The 16,341-nt window shown below is 41.3% G+C and overlaps 1 protein-coding gene across 3 annotated transcripts in view; it reads right to left on the minus strand.

The window, feature by feature from the left end:
• Window positions 1-16,335, minus strand: part of TBC1D12 (TBC1 domain family member 12) — a 40,993-nt gene extending 24,658 nt beyond the window's left edge. For all 3 annotated transcript variants that reach the window (XM_041461346.1, XM_041461347.1, XM_041461345.1), the window contains exon 1: window positions 15,446-16,335. In XM_041461346.1, the coding sequence (XP_041317280.1) occupies window positions 15,446-16,257 (812 nt within the window). In that variant the 5' untranslated portion in view covers window positions 16,258-16,335. The remainder of the gene's footprint in view (window positions 1-15,445) is intronic.
• Between the last annotated feature and the right edge of the window lie 6 nt (window positions 16,336-16,341).

A 16,341-nucleotide genomic window follows, 5' to 3' on the forward strand; every position in this document is an offset into this window, starting at 1 on the left:
GTACAGTGTTAACTAGCTAATTTCACACTCTTCTTCTGGAAAGAGATCCCCAGATTTATTCTTTACTTAATGTATTTGCTGTATCTTAAAATACAATTCCTTTTCAAATTGAAAGCAGTCATGTTTGTGCACAGCAAACAGTCTCTTAGCTTTGCCCAGATAAAAGGAGCAAGCTTCAACAACCACAATCTGTCTGAAAAGTGCTCAGGGCTCTTAAATTCCAGTGCCGTCAGGATTTCTGGCCAGACAGCATAGCTTTACAATTAGGAACTGTTAGTTTTGTAGGACCTTGTATGGTCTTCAAACACATTGTTCCCAGAATATTTTTTGTTATTTGGGAAACAAGCAAATGCCTGTCAAAAATCCCTTCAGTGCAAGTCTGTGAACTTATGTGTAGTTGAGGATCTAGCCACCAGCAAACAAAAAGCTGGAGAGATGGAAAAGTAGGTGCTGATAGAGCATGGAAGCCTCCCAAAAACTCGTAAACTCAAGACTAGTGGTCCTGTGGAATCCAGGAAAAATCAAGAAAACCAGAACACCAAGACTCTCTTCACTCCATTTGAGGCCACTGCCACACACTACCATCATCAACAGCTTGTCAAAAAAAAAAAAAAAATTAAAGACTTCATTCAAGAAAACAGCAGTTGCTATAGGTAGACAGGGATTACAGGATTACACACACACCTGATAGACAAGAACACCATGGGGGATTTTTGTGGATTGCCCAGATAGAATCTGTTGGTGCCCCAGTACACTGTGCCACTTCTGTGGAGGTCTCCCAGATGTTATTCCAACCCAGTTACTGGGAAGGCATGTTTGGGAATAACTGATTGCATGGCTTGAATAGTGGTTTGCTATTAATGGAATTGAGTCATTGCTATTAATAACAGTTTAATTAATACAAATTGTTCCAGTAAGCATTGATTGTGATCCACACATCCCATAACTCTGTCCCCATCAGAGAGATTTGTAAGATCTTCGTCCATCCCTGTGGAAGCCAAGTTAGCACCTAGAAGCTCCAAGACAGTGGTTTCTGACATACAGCCTGGAAAGGAGGAACAGTGAATAAGACTAGCCATGGTACCCATGCCTTTGGAAAAAACCATCCTCAGTCAATCCCAGGACTGCACACTATTAGTGAAATGAACAGATCCACTCTGTAAGACAAAAAAAAAGTGTGCTTACATAAATAACAAAGGCTCATTTCATAAGGACACTTTTCACAGTGCTTTACATTGTCTTCAGGAGGGAAGGAGGAGCATTCAAAGAATAAACAACAAAACACGACAGAAGTTTTCTGAAGACAACATGTCACTCTGCACGACCCCACAGCCTTGCCCTTAAATCTGCAACAGCTGTATTTGAACTTCATTAGAGAAGACTTTTTTTCCCCCAAAAGCAGGTATGCAGGAAGGTACATTCTGGAGTATCTTTCTTGATTTCATGGGTAGCAATAACCATCCAGTCTCTGTACATACTATGGAACACCACCAGGGTTACTTGGCAGTTGAACTCCACTGCCTCTAGCATATGTAGAAGCTGAAAGATGCATTTAATATTGATGGCAATCTGTCACTGTATCAAAGCTGGTTCATTATTAACCAGGTAGCTGGTCGATTTTTAAAAGGAAAAATGTGTGTAAACATACAGATTTTTTTAAAATTAATATTTCGATACAAAAAGATTTAGGCATGCTCATGGCTTTTACGAGACTGAATTTTTCAGTTTTTTTTAAAACAAATAAAACATCAAAACAAACCTTCCTTAATGCAGTCTGGAAGGAAAGAAGTTTTATTGAGCACATATTCAATTAAGTCTGTTTCTTTTAAAGGCTAAAAGCTGATAAAACTTTGTATCATGTCAGAATAAACTTCACACAGGAATTCTAATCCAAAATAAATTAATGAGAAATTACAAATAAGCTCTGCTGAAGATGGAAGGACACTTCTTAATACATTGTTTTGGCAACTAACAGCATTACATCTGAGGTGCTCTTGACAGCAGCAAAGCCTTACAAAAGCCTTGTTAAGGAACAGCATCTGTGAATGCTTACAAGTTGCATTCACTGAACCGCAGGAAGTGTACTAGATTTGATGTATTTGTTGCTGCTTAGAATATTCATGAGTCTCACGGATCCCAGGAAGAGTCAACTATTGAAATGGCTGAAAAGTCAATAGCATTTTGGTACAGAATCTCAAAATCCATTTGAAAACCTCAACATTCCTTAAAAAAGAGCCTACACTTAGAACTGAACAATTCTTTCTGTTGCAAGGACCCATGGGATAGAAGTATTAAATTAGTTCATTGATTTAAGCTCTGGTTTACAAAAGCCCAGGGGAAAGCTGCAAGGGTTTTTTTTCCCCTGCTTCTTTTATGTAACACAAATTAACACCCTCAAATGACACTCCAAAATGTTTCAGTAGGTGCCTTGAAGATCTTGAAAGCTAAATGAAGCGCCACAGAATGAGACGTTATTGGCACAGACCAAGACATCTATTGCTAACGTGGTTTGGATTACTCTAAACAAAAACCTGTGGGCTGTGATCACACAACTGCAACAGCTGTAATGACAAATATGAGGGGTGGTTTTCCCCCGTTTTTAACAGTGCTGCTTCAGCTATTCCTGCCTGTGCCCAGGATAGTCTGTGCAAGTTTCACCATACTGATGGTACAGCAATTCAAAAATGTTAACCATTTCTACAGGTGACATTAACACTACATTCTACTAATGAAATTGCTTGCTTCCATTCCACTTTTGCTTTTAAAAATCACTTTTTTGTTGCTGTTTAAGATTAATTAGTGCAGTCTAAATGCAATTAGAGTTAAGTCTCAGAAGGGGATAGGTGGAACTTCATACTTCAGTGATTTTTTTAAAATTTACTTTGGGGTTTTGACTTCCCCTCCCCACCCAAAAAAATTGTCAACACAAAAAACTTCTTTCCGATTTCCAAGATTTCCTACACGTCAAGAGGACGACAGATTTCCAAGATTTAGAGGAAGTTACTGGAAAATATGAGACAATTACTTCAACCTTGATCTTAAATTTTATCCAAAACCAGACTGTGCTGTATTTGCACAACAGCCACTCAACTAACGCTGAAGTGCTTTGAACAGCAGCAGGCAGGAACGGCTCCAGGGCAGATCCATCTCCAGCACTCTGCCTCCAAGTATAATTGAGTCACCTCTCCACAAGAACTAGAGTCTGAAAAAAATGTTTGGTTGACCAAAAATGTCAAATTAACCTCGTTTCAAGCTTCATATCATTTTGCTACAGCTCTTTCAACAAAGATAACATATATGGGTCTCCCCTTTGCACAACCCCACTGTGTGCCACAAACAACAGGCTAGCAGTATTCCACTGCTTTGTGCATCCCAGCAACACCTTAAGTAGCTTTCCCTCCCATTCATTCAATCATTAGAACTCCATATACAGGCTTCAAGCTTCACCTATTCTGACTTTTAGCAATCTATAGATGGGTTTCAGGTGTAAAGGAAGGTTAGAGTTACACTTGAGCCTTTTAGGATGAACATCAAGAATAAAGTATACTAACAATGAGACTACTTTTCTCTAATTTATTCATCTTGCACTGCACAAAAATGCCAAAATTCAAGTGGCCTCAGAGGAGAGCATAAACCATGTGATCTTCATTACTGTTATATGTGAGGGAAGTATACTTCCTTACAGTTCACTTTAATATAAAAATAAATTTAATTTGAAACGCTGCATTATGTTAGACAAAAAAAACCCCAAACAACACAAAACACACACACCCCAAAAAAAAAACAGAAAAAAACCAACCAACCAAAAAAAAAACCCAAAACAAAACCACTGAACTATGAACACCCTTGGCAAATGTACAGTGTAGCATCAAAAAAAAAATCCTCTTTCCAAATAAAATATTCGTAATTCAGGATTATTTTACAAAAAAATTAATACTGTGTTTATATCTCAATCCTGAAAGGTAAACTACTATTCTCTGATTTCTCATCCTTACAAGACAACTTTGAGCTTGCTCAAAATGTTTAGCCATTAATTTACAAAAAAAGATCTCAAATTATACTAGCATAGTAAAAGTTACTTTTTTTAGATAAAAAAGCTAACTGTCAAAATATTTTTCAGACTTTTACTTTACACACAACAATCTGGTTTACAGTCATTTTCCATCATCAATCATTTCTTCTCTTTACATCCATCTTTCAAGAGCTTTGATACAGGGAAGCTGTTATGCTGAGAAAAAAAGATTTGAAAGCCACGAGAACTGACAGAGGAACTGAGGGCTGATTAGATTTCCCTTTTGATTAAGCACCTAGTACCTGTTAGTAAACACTGCATAAGACAACTGCATCATTTTAAATCCAGGGAAGCAAACACAAACAGGAAGGAATCAGCATCCCATCAAGAACATCCTCACTCTATCATATACAGCTTTTCCTCAAAGAATCACAAAGGTTTAGAAGGGAAATCCAGCACTAAAGTAATGCTACAAATGAGCACCAAGTTGGACAAAAAAACCCCAGCACATTTTCCTCAGTGTTTTTAATATAGTTACAAAAATACAGTTAAAAGCCCTGAAGTTAAATTTCTCTGAAATAACATTAAAAATCTACTGATTCTAAGAAAACCTCAGAGCACGTAAAAGGAATGAAGTAACAAAATTCATTAAAAACTGTGTTTGTATTACCAAACAACTGATTCTGCATCTCCACAAAGAACAGCGTTCTGCTTGTACATGCCATCTGCTCTTGCTCCATTCCATGCTAATTTTTTAATAAGCTTCATAGGCGTACAAAATAGGTGTATGTTTGAAACTTGTTGAAATTTGAATTAGCTGAAAGACGAGCTGATATTATTTACCCAACAATCTTTACCCACTAGAGAGTTGTATCAGTAAGGAGTTAGAAGAGGCATGTTCCAGGAATTGCTATAGATATATTTTACAGATAGAAAACACTAAAATTAGTAGTTTTTACTTAAAGCTATACTTTTAGAGCAAATTCTAGAAACCTCTACAAGCCTGCAATTCCATATTCTATACAGAATATTCCATAGCCACATACATAACAAGAACTATTACATTCATATTGGCATGTCTTTACCAGGCATAACACACAAAAGCTGCTTAAGAACACAGCAGAACTCTTCTCCATACTCGAGTCTTGGCCATTCTGTTATGCTCTCATGTGAAACAATTTGGAAATAACAGCAGACAAAAAAAAAAAAAAACCAAAAAACATTGCTTTATTAAGCAGAATTAGCCCCTCTGCTTTAAACAAGACTTTTCAATAATTTACATGCAGAAACAAAGGTAACTCAACTCTAAGTATAAATAATGAATCATTGAAAGGAAATAAAACCTTTTTGGTAAGCCACTTACAAAGCCTGTAGAGCAACAGGCATTCTACATTTTTAATTTCAATAGCTTCAAGTGTCAGCCCATTTTGATTCAACACATTTGTGATTACTCTCAACACAAGTTTCAAAGTTGTGCCCTATAGTGGAAGAGATGTGATCCAACCAATTTTACCATTTACATTTTCCACCATTTTGCTACAAGCAGCAGCCAGATACAAGATTCTCTTTTATTACCCCAACCACAGATTTGTTACGGGTTTCTAGTTTTAGCACCTTCTAGATGTAAAGATCTCCCCTTTTTCTCTGCACCAAGACAACCCAAAGAATATTCCAAACTACCCTTTCCAAGGGAGCTTCAATGTCTGCAATACTCTAAACCTGCAGTCTTAGATGTTACACAAGCAAGCTTTTGGCCTCTCTCTCCTCCCCACCCCTACAACAAAAACAAAATAAGGAAACGAAAAATCCTACCCAGAACAACAACTATCCTCAGCAAGACCAAGCTTGCAGTATTTTTCTAAATTAAACATGATGTCTCCATTTATATTAGTGGTCACCTAAAGCCTTGGCTACAATTAGGTATACCTGAAATTCAATGGACTGTGAAGGACTAGCTGCTAAGGATTGAGAAGCTGGGAAGGAAGTGGCTTCTGGTGCCTTGCAGAGGACAAAGACTGACAGAATCATGGAACTGCACTGATGAGAATAAATTAGATCAACTCTCTTATCAAGCTCCTAGTGGATACCAGTCCCAAAGTGGCTTTACAAACTCTGCTGGCAGAACAGTTTTACTACAGGTACACAAACACTTGGGAAGTTTTAAGAGTTGAAAGTGTTTAGCAGTATTACAGAACACTTTGTACAGAACACTCACTGATAAACTCTATTTTACCTGACTACATTCTACTCCTAACAAAGAGCTGTTGCACAGGTCACCTTTACAAGCAGTTCAAGCATTCAAAACCATACATAAACAAGCAGACACATAAGCAAGGTAACTGATGGGGTTAAATTTCAGAATGGTTTAATACAAATAAAGGAAGAGAATCAGCCTTGACTTTTCAGAGTGAAGTAGCAAAACAGAACTTTATGCCAGAACTTTATGCCAGACTATCATTTTCATATTTGATCAGGCAGTTATAAAGCTATTTTGACACTACACCAAACACTGTGGTCAATCTTCTCTAATAATGATCAAAGGTCACTTAGCCACAGCCTTTAAAATCACAGCTGCAAGAAGTGGAGAATTTTTACCAGATTCTGCGTATCTGTATTTTCTGGTATTTTTTGTACAGCCAGGAATAACTACTCCATCAAAGTCACAGCTACTTAATGAGCAACACACTCCAAGCAAAACAATGCTAGAGGAACAAGAGCCCTTCCTCCCACAAACCCACATAATAGGGAAGCCATCTCTCCTCGTGGCACAGCAAATGTCCTACAATCCCTTCTGCTGCATCAGCTCCCACACCCTCTATACCTTGCAAGTCAATCCAGCTCACTAGTTCCACAGAAAACCATCAACACTTTTTCAGTCTCCAGCTTAATGAGCTACAGCAGCTCACAGAGGATCATATAAATACCAGAAGCAGGGATGAAACATTCCCTTTGTTTCCTGACAATAGCAAATTCTTCAGTCAGCTCACCAAGATATCTCACAAAGTACAACTCAATTAAACAAAGCACCTGAAATTGTTCTAGATGTGACTCACTTTCAGTTAAGGCAAAACTCACCAGCTTTATCAGGGCAACCACTAGACCTATAGTTCAAATGTTTCTATACAATGCATGCTTTCAAAACAAAGGTGATAAAGATTTCCAGCCCTTGACATGGCCTACAAGTCTGTGAACTGGAAGTTCACACACAGGGCAGAGTTTTGTTTTGAAGACTGTCCCAGGGGTGACTGCAACTCTGACCAGCCTGGTTAAGCCTCAGTTAATATTTTTCCTTTCTGGTGCCTGACAGAGTGCCTGTCAACTACTCGATTGCACAGTGTAGCACGACAAGCACTGCAGCACTTTTGCAGTCACTCAGTGCATTGGGTTACAGCTGCAACTAGCAATTCACAATATATTTTGTGTCACTGCTTCAGTGATCAATTGCAGAAACACTACAAAACACAAGAATTAATATTTGATCTATTAGCTGATATGAGAAGGCAGGAGACTGATTTAATTCAGTTTTTAAAATGAGGAAGAAATTTTCCAATCTACCACTCCATACTTACAGAATTTGAGGAACAGCAAGCAATTTGCAAAACACAGTTAACAACAAGAAAAAGCTAATATAATAGAATCATTTAAGTTGGAAAAGACCTCCAAGATAATTGAGTCAAACAATTAACCCAGCATTGTTAGGATCACCACTAAACCATGCCACTGAGTGTCACACCTACATGGCTTTTAAACAACTCCAGGGATGGTGGGTGACTCAAACACTTCCTTGGGCAGCCTGTTCCAATGCTGGACTAGCCTTTCAGTGATGATGCTTTTCCTAATATCTAACCTAAACCTCCCTTGCCACAACCTGAGGCTGTTTCCTCTCATCCTATCACTTGATAAGTGAAAAAAGAAACTGACACCCGTGTCACTACAACCTCCTCTCAGGTATTTGTAGTGACAAGGTCTCCCTTCAGCCTCCTGCTGTCCAAACCACCCCAGTTCCCTCAGCCACCTAAGGCAGACAGATGCCAACCATACAAACACCTTTGATAGCAAGTGGATTGTCTGAGTTTTAAAGCATTCTGGCATCCAGCACACAAGCTGCTTCCTTACTGCCCAGCAGCAGACAGACAAGATCCTACATTAAAGAATGCATTAGGCAACTGAAGCAATACAGATAGGACAGAGCTTTGCAGGGTCTGACCACAGCCAAACTTAAGATTGCCTATTCCTACAGCTGGCTTCAGGAAGTTCAGACCTTGTCACAGGCAAGGGGAGCCAACAAGGAAGCTTTTATTATGCTACATGACCAAAAGACACTCTTTCACTTACCCAAGAACACATTAAATAAAACTTCCCAATATAACAATGGAAACTGAACATAGCTGCTTCTTAATAAAGGAGTACCTTGGAGAAGGGAGAAAAATTGTAGGAAAGTACTCTTCTAGGCTACAGCTATTCTCTTCAGTCAGGCCATAAGAAAGCAGGAAAGGAATTCAGAAGAACACCAGTCTGAGTGTTTGGCTCTCATAAGTTCTGAAATAATAAATTCATCTATGACCATGAAAACTAGTTTTCTACTAATTGAAGTCATAAGTTCACCCACACAACAGCCACGCTCTTCTTCAGACCGTTACCCCAATATCGAGCCAGAAGCAAAATGCTCTGCAGGTGGCTTGCACAGCTGACTGGTTTCTGAAAATACAGAGGGAAATTATCAGTCTCTTTTGCAGGCTCTCCTTGTATTCAGACCTCATTCAAAAATCTGTTGGATTTTTATGCTGGAGCTCTCTCAGACTCTGAGAGGTTTGACTGAACTTCGGAAACAGGCTGCAGTACTAGAGAGATGAAGCAGAAACTGTGCTTCACTTCCTTAGAAAACAATAATAAAAAGATGCACACACAGAGGCTGCAAAGTTTAAAGCAATGCCAACCACGCGGTTCAACAAACCTGGTCCCTTCCCAGCTGAACAACAAACAAGACCAATTATGATAAATAAAAAAGGACAGATGTTTATATCATAAACAAGTTCCAAGAAATTGAAGAGAGAAGTAACAATTTTTGCATCTACGTGAATGAAATGTGACCAAAAACCCTCAAACTCCTTTTTTATTCTTAAGCAATCAGGACAAAATAACCTAATGAATAACTGGAACAGCCAAGAGAGCAAAAACATAAAACTATCATTTTCTTAGAGGCCAGCTGCGATTTAAGTGATCTCCTTTGGTTGTTATTTCCCATGTAAAACATTCTTCTTTTAGTCATAGCCTATTCAGAAGAGAGGTTCCGTTCACTTTGTCACTACTCTCAATATACTCTGTAAGAAACCCTGTGACCCCAAATAAGCAGAAGAAACCAATGAATGAAAAGGCCTTCTGCAAAATGAAGGGGAGGGGGAGAAGAGAAGATGCTTTCAGATTAAGTTTAAATGCCTCTGTAGAAGAGTCCTGAACAAAACAAGCTAAGATTCCAACAGTTTGCTGCACACAAAACAGCAATTTAAGCTGTTTGGCTTGGAAAAATCCACACAGTCCCCCACCCAAAAAAAAAAAAAAAAAAAAAAAAAAACCAAAAAAAAACACTACAGCATTAGTTTAATGTGAACTTACTTCATGAAAACTCATACTAGGATTACAAAACTCCTAGTGCAGATATAGGTACCAATATAGAATATAACACTGTCCATTACACTATCCACCAAGGAGAGCAGAAAAATTGCTAACAATACTTTAGGCATTACACATTGGTGAAGACTATACATCTAAGGTTTTAGAATTGACATCTATTCAGTCAACTTTTTTTGAGGCAGGTAGCTGGGGAATGATTTGCTGCAGACAGAAGCTGGAGCAACGTGGCCTTCTGAAACCTACCCAGAATTAAATCAACATAACATTCTTCTGCTTGAACTCCTGAAATTTAACTTGGATTTGCTCATCAACAGACATCCTAACCAAATTGATTCTATGGGTGCATAGCAAATTATCTGCTGTGAAACACTCAGTGAAACTTAGGAACTGGTCAACATGTCAACACAACTTCACAAAATAAATCATTCTTCACAAATATCAAGGAAGAACCCACAGAGGCATTTCTCAACTTGATAATATGAGTGCCATTTCCTATTTTTATCAAGTTACTTATGTCTCTTAACTCAGGAAAAAAGAGTACTGTTTGAAGTTGCCCACAGATTCGTCCATGTACTTTTGCTTACTTTCTCCAGTCAGCTTTAATTCAAAGCAATTATATGTATCCATTTGTTCATTTAGATTACAAAATTACTTACAGAGAGCAGAAACAACTGCACCCAAAAACAGAAGGGAGAAGGGTGCCCTCATGGTTTCTTGGGGAAGGGTTTTATGTACTCTCTTAACTCTTCTCTCTAATTATCTTTCCAATATATTGACGGTATAGCTGTACCTTTTTTCATGTGGTTTGTTTTAATCTGGACAATGTAAAAACAACATCAAAATCAAAAATAAAACACACAGGTTTTTTCAGTAAGATCTGATCAAGATATAGGCACAGGCAATAGCAGAATAGAAATTCAGCACTGTGAAGTGACACCATCAATCTGTTTTCTTATCTTTACATGAACGGAAGGTTTAGAAGACCTGTCACAACTAGGACAGCCCATTCCCACTTGATCCATTTTTGATCAAAAGTCCACTAAACATATTTCTTCTCCATTGGTGCACAGTACATCCCCTGAAATTTAATTATGATTTATGTATGCAGAGCTTTTCTCTAAGACAAATGTTGATTCTGGTACTAAACCTTCACAAGACCCACCTAGGTAGATGCCTAGGTAGTGCAACAAGCTGCAAGTGGTACTTAGTAATAAACTGAAATATAGACTACATAGCTAGAGATGCCACTGTGTACTGAGTAGCAATACCCAGTGAACCTCCCTGCAACCCTCCAGTCTCAGCCAAGGACATCTGCAAAGGCAAGAAGATTAGCAGCTTTTGAAGCTACTACTCATGGAACCACAAGGCTGTGTTTACAATGAGAGACAAAGATGTGAGCTTCAGTGATTTCTTAGTGCTTTGTGCCTACAAATACTGACTTCTTTCGACATTCCATCATCTCCTCAAGTGGATATTTTTCAAAACTTCTGGACAACAAACACAATCTCTCTGGGCAATGAAGGAAGTAAGTATGAGACTAAAGACAGCTTCCATAAGAATGTGTGCCAACTAGCCATACATGCTTATAACCCCTTACACCTATTTCTCACAGCACACTCCAAAGACCTATAAGTGGCAGTTATGAATTAATCTCATTGTGAATCTTAGGTGTACATTGGAACACAAGTATTTGGGAAAATGGTGCTTTGCTAATAAAAAAGCAAATATCACTGTTGTCAACAGTGAGCTTTGAATCAAGGAATAAGGAACTTTGCCAACTACCAGATACCTAAATTTGTCTAGCAAATACACAATTCAGAAAAGTACAATATCTACACAAGCTGAAAAGATGCCTGGTACCGACCTACAGAACTATCAAGTAGAACTCATCTTTAGAAGAGGTTCAGAATAGAGTCTTTATCTCAGCCCCAGATTACTTGCTGCTGCTTGACCTTTTTGGTTTACTGTTTTGCTCTGTCCCCCAAAGCCACACATTTGGAGCATAGTGTAGTCAAGGTAATAATCATGGCTTTAATTCAACTGTCCATGCAATGTTCCTGCTCACTGAGCCATTCTGCACCCAGCAGTGATCCAGTAACCCAAGAACAGAGCATTGCCCTTGTAAGCTGCTATGTAAGACCACAAACCATGAGAACAATGCCTGTATATGACTGCATTATGAATCATACACAGGACTACAAAGCAGTGACAGGTGACTTCCAAGAAGCCATTTACTGCTCTGACCAAGACAGTAGCATAGTGGACACAAGGGACCATAGCCATGCAATTTTCCTTGCCATGGCACTCTGTTCCACATACCGATCTACTGTGGCATCCCATTTCACATGTGAAGAGAAACAAGATGTAGAGCAAAACCAATTATTTTTCTGTTAGAAGTTGTTAGTATTGATTTGACAGGCTTAATGATTTGGCACAAATACAACTAAAGATCCCTGGGCCATGTATCATACCTAATACTTACCTGAAAAAAAGGTACTAGTCACCAAACTTAAGGATCTTAAAGGAATTGTTAATGACAATCTCAAGGGCACAGCCACTCTCCCTGTCACAGAGTTTGGATAAGATGCATCTGATGACAGCTGCTGGCTTTTTCCACCACCTCACCTCTTCAGTTTTATCTCTGGTTCAGTGAATGAAGACAGACAATTAACATGGATTATTTCAAAGAACTATGAAGCAGGTTAATCTGATAACTGAGGAGCTGGGAACAAGCTGGAACAGCTGGAAGCAGCAGACTCCTAACCCAGATCTGTCTGATCAAACTGTTCGGTCACAGCAATTACAACAGTAAAGCTGAAGGCAGCAGGACTTCCCCTTTGCCTTCTCTTTATTAAGTATCTGCAAGAAATGTCCAGCTTTTAGAGTAATTTCCATACAATTATGGCTATTAGAAAAACACAATGGCAAATACCAAATTTTAGACAGTTTGCAAACTCAACAAAGAGCATTACAAGCACAAAACATCCTACATAAGATACTCTGGGTTGCTGGGCTACTGGTGTAGCACATCCAGTACCTTTTGGTTTGTTTGGTTGGTTTTTTTGTTGTTTTTTTGGTTTTTTGTTTTTGTTTTTGTTTTTGTTTTTTGTTTTTTGGTTTTTTTTTTTACATTGTGGGAGCAGCTACACACTGACAAAACACAAATGAGTTGCTCTCTCTCAGGTACACAGCTACTTGGTACAACTCAAACTCTGGGAAGCAACATGATTTATGAGCCTGTGCACATTCAAAAATACAAGCAACCTTCTCCTGAGAACTTCACAAGGAAGCAGAATTGCCACAAACATTCAAATACAGGACAATTTTTGTACCATTTCAGTACTCATTACTGACATCCTCTTTTAAAGAACTACAGGATAACCCACTTACATTGGCAACTGTCAGTTTTGAATGAATCTGGACAGTTTAAAACAAAAGTGAGAAGTCTAAGCTTTTGAAATATAGGTTAAGAAGACAAGAACTAACTTCTGAAAAAGTTGTAAAAGTTTTATTACCACTCATCATAATGGATATCACCACTCTAGTATTTATTTATCTAGAGACAAATCTATCAAGCAAGACAAGTTTGAATTCATTTTTAAAGAAAATCACTGGAAGTTTTCAGTAGTCAATCTCATTTTGGCTGATGAGATTAAATCAGCTGTAACTAAGGCTCTTTTATGAAGGTACAGGCAGAACTGAAGCTAGCCAGTATTGCTCACCAGGCCAAATGCACCAGAGGCACAGCCAGCTGAGCCAGTCAGGCACTGTGAAATGGGATTTGCTGAGAGCCACTCTTCCACTGAGGTGTCTGTACTACAGCTTTTGTCAGGACAGGAGCAATTACACTTTTTCATCTATTACCCGAGCCTTTACTAACTCCAGCAAATATCAATGTATATTGACAACTTCTACTGCACACCAAGTTCAAACTTTTCTATTGTCCTGGTTTTATCTGGGATAGAGTTAATTTCTTCCCAGCAGCTGGTACAGAGCTGTTTTGGATTCAGTACCGGAACAATGTTGATAACACACTGATGTTTTGTTTGTTGCTAAGTTGTGCCTATCCTAAGTCAAGGACTGTGTCTCATGCTCTGCCAGTGAGGAAGTACACAAAAAGCTGAGAGGGAGTATAGCTGGGACAGGTGATCCAAACTGACCAAAAGGATTCCACACTATAAAAACCTAATGCCCAGAACATAAACTGGGAGAGTTACCCAGAAGGGACTGATCAGTGTGCAGGGAAAGGGTCTGGCATTAATCAATGGCTAGTGTGCAATTGTGTTGTGCATAACTTGGGTTTTTCTTTATATTATCATTATTATTACTATTATAAATATATTTCACTTTGCTTAAATTACCATATTTTTCTTATCTTGACCTACAAGTTTTACTTTCTTCTTCCCATTTCAGTGGGGCCAGGGGTGAAGGGGGTGGAAAACGAGAAGCTATGTCGTGCTTAGTTACCACCTGGGGCTAAACCACAGAATCTATGAGGAAAATGCTGCAGAATTTCAATCAGTTATTGATTTGGGGCAAAAAGCAACAATACAAATGTTACTGATCGATGTGTTCAAGTAGTGAGGCAAAATGAAGGTAATATCACAGAATATTCTGACTTGGAAGGGACCTACAAGGATCATCGAGTCCAACTCTTTAAGTGAATGTCTCAGATAGGGACTGAATTCACAGCCTTGGCCTTATTAGCACCATTCTCCAACCAGCTGAGCTACTCTCATACAATCTACTGCAGTCCACATAACACGAGGAAAAAGAAAAAAAGCATGGCACGGAAGAACACTAATATGGAATAGTAGGAATAGCAGGAATCTCTCAGTCCATCCCTGAAACAAAGTGGGTGCACCAAACTCATTCTTCAACTGCTACTATCCTTATCCTCAAGAAACCATCTCCCCCTTTTCTGAGAGTTGGCAGAGGGAGCCCATTTCTCAATTTGGGATCCCACTTTGAGATCAAACCTCTCCCATCTCAATTCTTCAGTTAATAAAGTAATCTTATTCTGTCATCTTAAAACACTTAGAGACCTACTGTCCTATCAGAGTGACTTGAACAACAACTATAACCCCTCAGTTTGGGAGACTTAAAACTGCTGGAAATTAAATTCCTCACTTCAAACATAATAAAGGTAATATAGAATATGCTATAAATTATTATGGTCCAGCTATACCTCTTGTGTAGCATGCTAAAGAGTGAGTAATGCGACAGAGATCCTAGGCGATCTCTGGATGTCCCACAGCTTTCGGTTTTGTGCTAGAAACTTAACAGAAGTCAACTGAAAGCACAAAGCATAGTCCTTGAAGTTTTCAACACCACACTCAGAACTAAACAAGTAAACTCTATCTGCACCGTCAACAAGTAGGAAACGCTTTATAACACTTGGCAACTTCCACGACGATTTGAAAGGCGTTTCCAACACCAACAACTTTCACTTTACTCTCCAAGCGGTTTAATGAGTACCAACCACTATGATCGTTCAGACAGCGATAGATATGCCCTGGTACAGGAAGCAAATTCCAGTTTGAAGTCCACGTAGTCCGTAGTAGTAAAAGGGCCTTTATCATCTTATTGTCACGTCCAAAGCCTCTATCCTGCCCTAAAAGTACCTGCTTGCTACCGAAAGAGCCCGTGAGGGTGGCAGCCCCGCAGTAAGACCCTGCTGACCCGAGCCCCGCTCCTGCACAGCGGCGCACGGCCGCCCGTGACCCGGCCGGCAGACCCGCATCCCCTCGCCCCCGGCTCTGCCGGGGACGGCCTCACCGGCCCCGCCGCCGGCTCCTTTACCTGGTGAAGAACTCGGCGAAGCTGCTGCCGGCGCCGGCGATGCCGACCCGGTGCCGGGCCCTCTCCGCGGGCTCTTGCGGCGGCGGGGCCGGCTCGGCGGGCGCGGTGCCTCCGTGGGGCAGGTGTTCCGGGGCGCTGCGGCGGCGGCTCACCTCGTACGTGTTGCGGGAGTTCAGGTTCACGTCCGTGAAGCCGAGGGGCGCCGGGGGCAGGGCAGCGGGCTCTGCCCGGTCCCGGCAGGTCCGCGCGCAGGGGGCGGCGAGCGCCCGGCTGCCGGCGTCGCCCCCTGGGCTGCGGGGCGGCGAGGGACTCTCGGCCGCCGCCCCCCTGAGCCGCTCCGCCTCGCTCCGCAGCCGGCAGCTCCTCAGCGGCTCTTCCAAGGCGGTTCCCAAAGGGACGCCTCCCGCCGGGCAGGGAAGGAAGCCCCCGTTCTGCAGTTTCGCTTCCTCCTCCTCCGGCCCCGGCTCATCCCGTCTTGCCCGAGGGGGTGGCGGCGGTTCCTGCGGCGGCAGCAGGAAGCCGACGTCCCCGTTGGTCATCCTCCCGCAGGGGCCCACGGCGCAGGCGGCTCCGTTCGCGGGCTTCTCCAGGCAGCGCTTCCCACTCGCCGCCGCGGCGGGGCCGAGCGCCGCCAGGTACCGCTGCAGCAGCCGCTCCTGCCCGGGCCCGCCGCTCCGCCGGCTCGAGCCCCGGCTCCCATCCCGCTCCCCGTCCTCCTCCTCCTCCGCCGCCTCCTCCTCCGCCGCCTCTTGCCGGCCCGCGGGAAGCACGGCTGCGCCGCCCGGAGCTCCGGCATCGTCCGGCCCCACCATTTGCCGCCGCGGAGCCCCGGGGGCGCGGCGGGGGCCGGGGCGCGCGCCTTCCTCCGCACCGGCGGCGCCGCGAGCGCTGGCAGC

This window comes from Pyrgilauda ruficollis, unplaced genomic scaffold (genome assembly GCF_017590135.1).
Source record: "Pyrgilauda ruficollis isolate IOZ18807 unplaced genomic scaffold, ASM1759013v1 scaffold15, whole genome shotgun sequence".
Classification (NCBI taxonomy): domain Eukaryota; kingdom Metazoa; phylum Chordata; class Aves; order Passeriformes; family Passeridae; genus Pyrgilauda; species Pyrgilauda ruficollis.